Genomic DNA, 12,151 nt, shown 5'->3' with positions numbered 1-12,151 from the left:
CTCAAACAGTTTTCTCCATGATTTAGAAGCCTGTTTGGTTAATTTGAAGCTGCCCTTAAAACTGTTTATCTGTTCGGATGTCTTGGAGGAACTTGAGCTGGAAAGCAGGGAAAGTTTTAGGGGGATTTTTCGTCTCATCCGAAACTGTTCCAAAACTGTTAGCTTCAATGAAGTTCGAGGATATGGGGTAGCCTTTTTTCATAAGAAAATTCTGGGGCACGTTTTCTCTTCAAACCGAAATTTCCACGCGACTTTTTTAAAGCAATAATTGCAGTGTCCTAAAGACAAAAGGTGAAAAAAAAAAACAAACAAACAAACAAAAAAACAAGTCCCGATAATCGAAGGTAAGTCAATCGATATAATAGAAACTGGGTGCAGAGGCCGAATACCTTAGATGAATGGGACGGTTGTATCCAAAAATTTTTAGTTCTTTTCGAGTTTCAGAAATTTCTGGGCAATGACTGTTTATTTGAACTGTTATTTTATAGAATACTACACAATATATCTTACATAATGCTACAAAAGCCAGTTTTTCACTCTACAGTATGTTAAAAGTCATCTCAATGTGCAAACCCTAGCTGGGTGGTACCCTAACAAGGACACAATTATGATAATAAATTTTCTGTTCTTCACAATCCAATCAACTCTGATCTTGACTTGGGACACTGAAAAATAATAACATTATTATTAGGAGTGCTTCAATGCAGTGATGATTTTGATTTTGATACAGCTGAAACTCTCTACAACGGCCACCTTGGGGGACAGAAGAAAGTGTCAACTTTCACAAATGTGTCAGCATTAAATTTGATCAGCTATTTGTGCAGCGAGTTCTACAGTCACGATTGACTTCAAACTTGCAGATATAAAACTAGAGTGCTCCGACGCTCATTTGCCAAAGTTAGAGAAAAATCTGTCTTCGGATTTTGAAATTATTGATATTTGCGGTTTTAAACATATGCCGGTATCTGAAACGTTTTTATATCTGTAAGAAAATAAATAACATTTTCTTAAAGTTCGACCATTCTTTATTAAGGATGCCAAAAATCATAGAAATCGGTTAAATCATTCCTGCCGAAAAACGCGATTCAAAAACATACCTAACGCGCAAATAAATACGTTCGGGCACTTTGAGAGGTGGCCGTTGTAGAGAGGTTTTAAACAAGAGTCAATGTATGTTTTTTTTGTCCGCCGGGCTGAAAAAAAGTGGCAGTTACATGTAGCGGAGGTTTGACTGTATTTCCACTTAAAAGGACTGTGTCTTGTAGAAAAAGCACCATTAATTAGCGATATTAAAATATAAGATAATGCTTAACATTAATAACCATCTGTTAACTACTGCAGTCAACAAAATTATTATCAAGAAGACATATACATATAAAATGTAGGTTTAATTATTGAATCTGGGTGTAAGTGTTAAAGCACAGTACAAAATTACTACATGAAAAAATGGCATTTTTACTTACTTTGTTTGCATAATGTCCTTTGTCACCACACTAAAGAAGAAAGTTTAAACATAAAAATTAACTTGGGAAATGGACAACAGAATTTATGTATTAACCAGTGTATTAACAATATAATTGTATTTTGAATGTAAATGAAAGAAGACACAAAAGTGATTAGTTTAAACATAAGAAGGCTATATAGCAGACTAATTAATTAGCCATCACTTATGATTGAGATCTGTAGATGCTTCTTTAAGGATGTTTAACAGTGCAAACAAACAACACTACATTATTAGTATGGAATTTTCAAAGCAAAAATGCAGATGTCTCTCTTGACAAGTCTCCAGTGAGAGACAGCCATGAGACACCTCTATATTTGCACACTAAGATCAGTAGGGTTGCGACGGGACAGGGTGTTGTACGCACAGACCTTGTAACAGGTTACTGACTCCAGTGGTCTCCTCATCATGGGCTGATCATGTTCCACATGTGCATTTGTTGAGACAGGAATCACACTTACATTGGACTGATTCATCATCTGCAAAACATTAGACCAAATACCTGCTCAACTTTATTGTAATCGATTTTACGACCCACAAAAATTATGTTAATTTTAACCTAGACACCAGGATAAAACACCATGTCACCTAAACCTGCTGTGCACAGTACTGCATCTTTGAGAAAAAAACAAATCTTCAAAAGCTTCAGCCACAAGATATCCTTTAAGGGTCATTTTTTACCTTAAAGTTTTCTTTATGAGGATTAGCTGGACAGCTTGATGCTTTGTGACCAGGCTGATTACAGTAGTGACAAACAATGTTTGCTTTCTTGTCGGCTGATTCATCTTTCACAGGGAGCTCAAACCTAGGACTGAAGAAACAGAAAATTTATGATGAGAGATTCATTTTATCTATTTTCTGGGGCAGGATTGGCTCCTCCGGTAGTGTGCTTGACTGTTGAGTGGAAGGTTATGGTTTTGATTCCAGGGGAACCAATACTCAGGGTCTTAAAATAACTGAGAAATGAAGGGACTGCCTTTGCCGTGCAAAAGGTTTGACCTTTACATGGCTCAGATGACCACATAAAATGGCAGTCTTGTCTCCAGTAAGAGATTTAAAAATAGTGTTCTCAATATTATTAGCACTTTCATACTTTCAAATAAACCGCTTTTTTAATTTAATTTAGCACTGCCAGACTTAACAGACACACAACAAGAGCTAGCACATATTAGAATTATCATTATTATTTTTGAAAGTTACATAAAAGAGGAATAAGAAGAACACATGGAACACAACAATGATGTCAAAATGACTTTTTGTCTTTTTGGCCCCTGGAGGGCATGTTTACAGCTGTACATTGTAAATGCCAAAGAATGGTGGGAAACATTTGAATTGAGGGATGGGCCAACATAATGTGTCATGTAAAAAGCCACAGTCTATGAGTAAAAAGTCACATGCACTTCATATCATATCATACATCTGTGCTTGGGAAAAGGAAATTAATATTGTTGGGGACAAGAGGTGCCCACAATCCTAAACTCCAAGTTCTGTTACACATACACGTCACATACATGTATGTAGCCAGCTTTATTTGGACTTCCACTAAAAATGAAAGGAATGCACAGAAAACAATCTGATCATGAGTATTTGGACCTTCTTTCTATCTTGTAATCTGATGCAAAGCACAACGTTGCTGCCCGCACTCCATAAGCTTTTGTTATTACTAGCCACAAAAATAAATATGACAACATAAAAACATAAAAAGCTGGTGTTATATACTCACTGCATGTGTTTACATTTGGGTCCTTCTGGACAAAACCCACATAAATAGTTAAGACAAATCACACGTCTGACGTGGCGGTGCCGACAACTTGGACCTGAATAAAGGAGTTTAAATTATGTATGTTTTATTTATTGTCCCAGTACTTGGTATTATGTAAATAAGAAAGTAGGTTTTGTTATTACCAACTTAAGATAATGAACTTAATATTATTCAACATGGCATGTGCAGGATAGTGCTCGTCCATTTTTTTGTCTTAATGGTCACCACATTTATTGACAATGATGTTTCAACTATCTACATGTACATGCATGTACTACTGGTCTAGATATTTTTAAAGTCTCAGTTTCATGACCTTTATCTTTACATAAGTTTATCAACAACATTACCAGTTACATCTTTAACTTCCAGTGGCAGCACTCAAAGTCATGTTGAAACTCCTAGTAAGTTTCTAAAATTATAGAAAAATATTCTTCAACACCAAACATTTTTTCTTGAAAGTTACGCAGAGCTTTCGGAACCCATCCAGATCCCTTCATCAGTGTCGTTTGCTGTTATTAACAGCCTCGTAACTTTTGTTGGTGTTCAAGAACATTTCTCTTTATTATACAGCTACAATAGTATGCCTGCTCTGATTGGTTGCTAAGAAGGCAATGCTGTCTTGTAATGACCAGACATTACTAGCAAGATGTCCAAGGCACATACAGTCTGTGTTTAACGTGATAGTGGACATCTGTGTTATGGTCAATTGACAGCTGTAGACCTTCCCGTTGTTGTTGCTTAAGCTCCCTAATGTCTAAATAGCTTGTTCTATCAACCCACCATGTTTGCAGAATCCTCTGTCGTACCAAGGACAGTCTTTTATTTTAGATTCTGGATCAATATGGAGATATTGGCATTCCTTGTTGCTGCATTCTCCTGAAAATAAGAAAGCAAAAGAAAAGTTGTTACAAATTAATAAACTCTTCCACAGAATGATTCAAAATAATAACTGGAAAGGCCAACAAAAAGTGATAAAAAGAAGATTATAAGGAATTTCCACATCTTATTCACACAAACAAAAAGAGACCTCTAGTTTAAACAAAAGCGCAACTGCTCAAAGAAAATGTAATTTTGTTTCTCACCAACATAAAGAAAATGTGGGTACAAGTTAAATAAAGGTGCCACCTATGTGGCTAAGATTTCTCTTCCGTGGCCACTCAAAACAAACTAAAAAGAACTTTTCAAGATCCCCAAAATGAAAGGAGGGTAGCTCCTCCCCCCCCCCCCCCCCCGCCCGCCCGTCCCGCCACTACCTACACAGAGCTTTGATGCATGGAAGATGCTCCTTTTAACCAGTTGCTGCCCAGTTGACGTTCTTTCCCATCTACTTAAATTGTCTTTTAGAGGTCTTATTTCTAGCAATAACTTGCAAAACAGACAAGAAAAATAAAAATGACAACAATGCACACTCACCAAACTTGGAATAAAAGTAACACTCAGGCATCTTTGTCATGTCATACTCATGAAGGAATTCACACTGGTCACCTTTCTTACATAATCCTCTCAGCCAGTGCTTACATACAACTGTCTTTTCACCCTTGGTGTGTCTAAATGGGCACAGTGCACCACGGTGACACACATTCCTCATAAAAAATTCACATACAGCTGCACCAGATTCTATGGAACAGAACATCAATAGGAAAAAACAAAACACAAGGCAAAAAAACCTGTCATTTAAATCAATGCACAACTTTTTAAAAGTATGTATATGAATACACCTACAAGTTTTGGCTAGATTGCAGAATACCTGGTCACTAAATATCTAACTTAAAAGACTGCTCTCGCAGTCATCCAATTTGTAAATAAATTTTTACATCAACTGCAGCACTGTGGGACTGAGAGAGCACTAGAAGACCTCGTTCTATAAGCACACTAGTTACTTGACATGGACTGCTAGAGTGTGGGACTGCAGGAGTACTTGTTTTGCTCGCTAAGATTTAGGCATTTTCGCATAAAAAAACACAACTGTGGGACTGTGGGAGCAGTTTTGCAAGTGCGACATTTTGTGGGTTGGGTATTCTGCAATTGCTCCTAAGTTTTGTACAGTGCTAGGTATTAAAAAGACTGGGCCTATAGCTAGCTAGCAATATAACAAGGGAGAAACTAAATGGTAAGCAAATACTCCTACAGTCCCGTTGTCTTGTAGACAATACAATCATCTTTAGGTGGTGGAATAATTGCTGCCGCTGTCTTTAGTGTACAGAACTCTAAAACAGATAACACATGAGATGAGAATGGTACTGTCCATTCCTTGGAATGGAAGAGGTTGCACTCCAACTTGATTATAAAGCTGAAGCTCTATCTCGAACTTTAAATCCGCCACGCTGGCCACGATTTCCTCCATGTTGATACAAAGTAGCAGAGCTAAGCTTAATTCTTTCTGGTAATCACCTCATCTAATATTATTTCCCTTAATTCACTGTTAATTTTCACCCAAGTTCTAATCAAAATTTCCACATGGCGTTCTGTCAAACATGGCGTGCTAGACGTGGAGGCTAGGCTGCTAAGTTTTAGGTAGGTATGTCATATATGCCTATCTCATGTATGCCCACCAATGTCCAGGGTATCGCGGGCTCGCTACTTTTTTGCCATTGAGGGAGCGAGGAGCGAGAAAAATTTATCTACCCATAGTATACCAATTTGTATACCTGTTTTCTTTGTAGAAAATGTCTAAACGAGGAGGTAGGTCTATAAATATCTTCTCTTTTTGTCTTATTAATTTGCTTGCTAAATGGCATATCTGTGGTTGTATACACAGGACGAGGAAAAGGACATCATAAAGGTCGAAGGCGCCATTTTACTGATGCTGAAGAATTAAGAATGGAAATGGAAAAGGAGAAACGACAGCAGGATTGGAGGGTAAAATGGCTTTATTTCACTTCATTTTGTATTTAAGAAAATCAGTAAAGCAATTACAATGAAGTTCTAATGCCTCGTAATTGTAGTAATATAACTGGAACGTCGTACCAGGCCTATTTCTAACTTCCTTAAAAAAACGTGATTTTTGAACTGTGACACGCGTGATGCAATACCCGCATAATTTCGAAAGAAGTAAATAAAATCATTAACGCGTGGCATTCTTTAGTTATTGTTAGACGTACAGTACTACATCAAAAGTACAATAGCCTTATTAGAACAACACAAGGCTGTTGTTAAAACAATTAATTAGCTGTTGAGAAGCATGTTAATATACAATTTATCAGCATTTCAAGGTGCTTCTCATTTCCATTGAAATTATTGCACATCTAGTGCATAGTTGATGTACTGCTATAATAAAATTAACTGCTTTGCCTTCTTCCTACTTAGATTGTGATGGTTTAACTAGTTGTCACATTTGCCTGCTGGAGTATTTAATTGTTTTTAAGCCTTAAAAACAATTTAAGAAAATTCCAGTGGGCAAATGCGACGGTTATACGCATATGTTGCAAATGAATCCAGCCTATGTTTTGACTGAATTGAGTTTTAATGTTCTTTATCCAGGAGAGAAAAGAAGGTGAAGGTTCTGGTGATGAAGATGGGGCTACTTCCAAGAAACTTGAATCTGATAGTGATGAGGATTCAGGAAGTGAGGAAGAGATGGTATGCTGCAGTCTTTTGTCTGTTTCATGCAGTGATCATCATCATCATCATCATCATCCTGGAACTCTTTATTTTTGCTGTAGGGAAAACCTAAAGGAGTCAGTGGTCTCATAGAAATAGAAAATCCAAACAGAGTAGCTCAAAAAACGAAAAAGGCAACCAATGTAGATGTCAATGATGATAAGCCACAGCTATCTCGAAGAGAAAGGTTTGTAGTCTTACTGTCAGTAGTAATATAAATTTATTACTGAATTGAAATATATGAGTTGAATCATAATGATTTTGAACTGCAGATGAAGATATGAAAGTGAGAAGAGTTTGTAATGTACACGATGGTGGAAATAATAATATATGCTGTCAGGTTGGCTTGATTAGCTCAATGGATAGAGCATTGCATCCGGGCATCACAAAGTTCAGGACTCGATTCCAGGTCAAGCCTGAATTTTTTCAGGTTCTTTTTCAACAGCTTAGTTTGTTCATTTTACTGCTAAGATCGTGTTCACTTTCATATTAACTATTACTCATGCCCAAGTGAGGGACATGTCAACTGCCTGCCATTCCTGTCTTGGGACATTTTTTTGCAGGCCCAGTTCTCGTTTCATTTCACTTAGCCTGTCTGAGTCTGCAAGCGGGCAAGGTGAAGTGAATCTTGTGTTCTGATTGGCTACCTGAAGTTTGGTTTTTTTTTCATCATGGCAAGAGATTGGTTCTTGTATTTGTCAGGGTTTCTATGGTTCACTAACAACCTTTAGTCTACAAAAAGTCCTTGAATTTTGCATCCACAAATTTGTGTGAAGCCTGTGGTTTCTGTGCATTCTACAAGAGTCAGATCAGTGAAAAAGCTGTGAAACAGGGCCAGCAGTTTTTTTTGACTGTGATGAAAAGAATCTTTTATTACATTGATACAGTGATTTAAACACTGGGGTTTATTTATTGCAACCTAGTAACTGACTGTGTCAATATCTCCTCATGTTTAAGATGATCAGAATGGAAACAGGCTTTCTTGAGCTTTTAATCATTACTGCAAGTTCTGTTTTTCCATTATTAGGCAGGGATGTAGCTAAGAAAATGAGAATCAGGCTTTTTGGTTAGTCAAGCCAGCTGTTTTACTCATCTCCATCTCTAAAATTCCCACATGTCTTTGTTTTACTTTCAGTTTGAGCTGGTGATAAGCTCTTTTTCAGCCGGAGAAATTAGCCGGCAGCTGGCTCTTAGCAACATCCCTGATTAGGTCGCTTTCAATCACGTGGTGACCAGCTATGTAAATTTCTTGGAACAAAGAATTTTTTATACATGAGGAAATATTTTATCTTACTTTGAAAGCAGAGGTTTCTTTCTGGCATGGCTTGCAGCATTTGTGATTTTGTTTACATTGCTTGTCAGGTGCATAGACACAACTGACATGGCATACTCTGTGATGTCATGAGAAAACGATCTATTGCTAGTACAACATTTTGCTCCCTAAGTTTGTAACATAGAAAATGACATAGAAAATTGAGTTGTGATTTAAGTCCATGGAAAAAAATAATAAACAAAAACCTTGAAAACTACTGCATACCTTTAGACGCACTAGGGGCTCTGGTGTCTTGTACTTTCCAGTTACTTTGCTTGTTTGGTTGGAGAGTTTCATCACTTTCATGACATTCATTTTCACGCTCTACAAAACCCTTTCAGGAGCACTGTTGTAAGTGTTACCTTGTAACTTCAACTACTACCTTCATAAATTGCTTTGAAATTGATTTTAGGGAGGAAATTGCCCGGCAACAAAATATAATGCGAGAGAGGAAACTTCAAGCAGAGGGTAAAACAGATCAAGCTCGGAGTGACTTAGCACGACTAGCAATCATTAGAAAACAGAGAGAAGAGGCAGCACGGAAAAGAGAAGAAGAGAAAAAAGGTACAATTTTATTGTCTCTAAATTCTGAAAGTTTACTTAAAATTCCTAGTGTTTGAAATCGGAAACTACACAATTGTCGCTTTGTTTGCCAACATACCGTTAACTATCTCGGGCATGAAGCATTTTCAACCAAAAGAGGCTCATTATTCAAAATCCTCAGGTATTCGATTGTACTTTATTTAATCAGTGTTTGTAAGGTGGGTTGCTTGAAAATAGTGGTAAATGTGATTATATAATATTATTTGTTTTAAGCACTTATTTTTCCTTTTTTCTCTCAGCAAAAGAAGCTGCTCAAGCTGCAAAATCTGCAAAGCGGTAATAGAGGCTACATGAAGGATGACGGACGATCTACAGCATCCTTTACAGAGAATTGACTTATAGGGGAATGAGCACTATAAGAAGCCCTATGGCCAGAGATATTCCATATGCTTGCTATATCTTGTGGGATAACTTTTTTTTCCTTTTTTCCTCTAACAGAAGAGAAATTTGAGGCCAGTTTGTACGCTTGTAAGATAATGTAACTGCGTCCTTACTGCGCTTTTCATTAACATGCTAACTCTGAAATTCAACAGCCAGCTTACAATTGCATTTTTCGCCACCATCAGTCACAATTATGATAATAAGCAACAAACCTTGAAACACAGAAAATAACTAAAAATGGATCTAAATCCACCAATCACAAACCGCCATCCATGAACTTTTGAACTCGCAGAAAGAACCGTCTGTTTTGTTAGAGGTCTGTTAAGATGATTGATGGCAGTAAAGAACAAAAACGTTAGTTGGCTTTTGAACTTAAGAGTTTGCGTGTTATTGGAAAGGGCAGTAACTGTCCTTGACCCATCCTCGACTATTTTCATTGTAACAACAATGCCAAGTTACAAGTTAAAAACCTCCAGCGGAGATGTTTGTATGGAGAAGTGTATAATAAACAATTATCATACCCTTTTCTGGGCTTCTGATCAGCAGTGTGAAGTCCTTTATCTCAAATAGTTATTGTGTTCAACGTAGAAGAACACACTCCTAATACATTTGGCTCCTGATTTGAATTGAGATTGCATGGAACAATCCTCATTGGACCACGCATTTGGCATCCCCGCAGATTTTGCAGGGGCTAATGACATCACCATCAACTTGGCAAAAGAGAGAGAGCCTGGTATCGAGATTCGGTCGAAAGTACACCGCAGGTACACCATAATCTTTGATTATTACCTTCTCAAATTGGGACCATCTCGGACGGGTTAGGGGGTTTGGGGTCTCGGGCTGGCAGAATTGCAGAGACCCGATGAAGTAAGGATAAATCCCTTAGAACTGTCATTGCTCGTTTAAATATTGCCTTTGCGTGGTTGTTGTTAGGAAATGTCAAAATTCTTGAATAGTGTAAATTGAACAGAAACTTCAAATATTTGTTCAATTTAGTACAAACTAAAGGTCCGGACAGGGTATCCATCATAACGAACTTGCATCTGAGTTGTATTCAAGCCCATAGCTAGGATTTTTTACGGGGAGGTACGATCCAGTGAGGAGACAGACCAAACGATGCCAGAGGCATTTTGAAAAACTGGGTATTTCTCAAACTTTTAATCTTCAAAAATATAGAGTACTTCATTTTACAACTTTTTAGAATGACAATGCCGGATGTCACTATTTAAACCGTGACTCGAAAGAAAATAAGAGACTACTCGCAGTCTACACAACGGCTTTCTTTCCTTGCCTTTCAAGGCGTCCGGTTAAATCATTTTAGCTGATACCTTAAATAGAAAAGGAAAGCAAGCCATTGTAAGGTTTCTTGGGGCGCTTTCCAAAGTTAGAACTGGCCAGGCAGACCATAGCCTGACCAGTCAAAAATGCCTTTTTCCAAGAGTTTTTGTTAAAACTCCATTTCCTTTATGCATGCTATTTGGGATCTGACTGATCTGACTGGACTGTTTTGATTAAAAGTGAAATTCTCATTTTGACTGGAATGCTCTGGCCGGTCAGATCTGATAAATGGAAAGCACCCGTAGTTTTAAACCCATAAAATGGCTGAAATAAAACTGTCCACAGCAGGCTACGCTTGTGAGAAAAAAGACTGGCGGAACTATTTTGCTGACGAGGGAATATAGGAGAATTTCCGAAAATTAAGGTGGCTCTGGACCAACAGAGTAACATTCTTTTAAAGTATGCAGAAAGTGTCGGCAAACTGATAACAATATTCATCAATCAAACATTGGAGTCATTAGACTCGTTTTTTGATTGATACCCTTGGACTTATTCCTAGACTCGAGAGTGGGAACCCCCTTTCACAGCTTAATTAACAGCATCACTTGCCAAATAAACAGAAAAGCTCAGTAGCTCTCAAGTGTTTATCAGGGGGTCCTTACTGTCATTTACAGACTCTTATCGACTCTTGTTCTGTTTTAAAATTTCCGAATCCAGAATTCGGTGCTCAAATTCCACTCTGCTTCGATAGTTCCGCTAGAAGCTCTATTCACATGATTATGAGCTGGCGAGTGAAGACTATAATTCGCTAAATATATTGCGCGTGAACTTATAGCTATTTCGGAGAGAAAGTTCAGGTTATTAAAATCTAGTAATGCGTTTCCAACGTTCATCATGAATTCATACGAAAATTTGTTTTTCTTAATGTTCTTGTACTCAAACAAAGACAGAATCTCCTTGTCATTAATGTAAAAGCTTTAAATTTTGAGAGGATTACAACAGCTTATTTTATGTTTTTCTTGAATAATACTTAGAAGAAATGAACAGGTTTTTTATTTGTACTGTAAACAGACTTAAATCAAGGACAAACTGAGCGACAGCATTCGCTCATGAGACCTAACAGTATTCTGTGCAGCAAATAAGTCGCTAAAATATTACATATCAACCTAGGTACAACAAAAAGCAGGAGTTTATTAAATCAAGTTACCCTACGATAGTCCAGGAGCGTGATCATGTTCTAGTTGACAAAAATAGAACAAACCAAACCAAAGAAACAAACACGCGGTTTTTGAAGCCCAAACAGAGTACACTTTATTGGTAAGAAATACGTTAAGAATACATGTATCAAAAAAAAATATGTATAAAAATACGAGAACACGACAGGCGGACACGTAAACCCTGAAAAAAAAACTGCCAATTTTGGAGAAAAGGGGACCGTGTGCCTCCAACCATTGCTATGGTGGTGCCTTTGGGGTTTTAAGGCCTGCAAGCTTATATAAATATATGAGAAAAAAAATTAAACTTTAAGTAAATAGAAATAACTTCTTAGCTTAGCTAGGCTAAAAGAAAAGAAAAACCGTTTGCTCGCTGAGTTGTCTGAGTTGGCAAGGCTGACCCCAGAATAGCGCAACTTAAACATCTCACGACTGTCGCCATTTCAAAGTGCGCAAGCAATGACATCAAAGCTCTTTACGAGCACATTAACGTAAATCTC

The 12,151-nt window shown here is 37.4% G+C and overlaps 2 protein-coding genes across 2 annotated transcripts; one reads left to right on the top strand and one right to left on the bottom strand.

The window, feature by feature from the left end:
* Positions 1-447: 447 nt before the first annotated feature.
* On the bottom strand, positions 448-5,696 carry LOC140940491 (cleavage and polyadenylation specificity factor subunit 4-like). The gene is made up of 8 exons (XM_073389468.1): positions 5,505-5,696; positions 4,677-4,880; positions 4,044-4,139; positions 3,225-3,318; positions 2,183-2,312; positions 1,873-1,980; positions 1,464-1,493; positions 448-665 (listed from the first exon to the last, which is right to left on the bottom strand). Exons 1-8 carry the CDS (start codon positions 5,605-5,607, stop codon positions 630-632), a joined length of 801 nt encoding a protein of 266 aa, XP_073245569.1. The 5' UTR covers positions 5,608-5,696; the 3' UTR covers positions 448-629.
* A 130-nt stretch (positions 5,697-5,826) lies between these two features.
* On the top strand, positions 5,827-9,648 carry LOC140940550 (uncharacterized). Its single transcript, XM_073389537.1, has 6 exons — positions 5,827-5,945; positions 6,022-6,122; positions 6,744-6,842; positions 6,926-7,050; positions 8,588-8,739; positions 9,018-9,648. Exons 1-6 carry the CDS (start codon positions 5,930-5,932, stop codon positions 9,056-9,058), a joined length of 534 nt encoding a protein of 177 aa, XP_073245638.1. The 5' UTR covers positions 5,827-5,929; the 3' UTR covers positions 9,059-9,648.
* Positions 9,649-12,151: the final 2,503 nt, after the last annotated feature.

This window comes from Porites lutea, chromosome 6, assembly GCF_958299795.1.
Source record: "Porites lutea chromosome 6, jaPorLute2.1, whole genome shotgun sequence".
In the NCBI taxonomy this organism is placed as follows: Eukaryota; Metazoa; Cnidaria; class Anthozoa; order Scleractinia; family Poritidae; genus Porites; species Porites lutea.
Note: the sequence above shows the minus strand (reverse complement) of the source record. Positions and strands in the feature narration are given on the sequence as shown.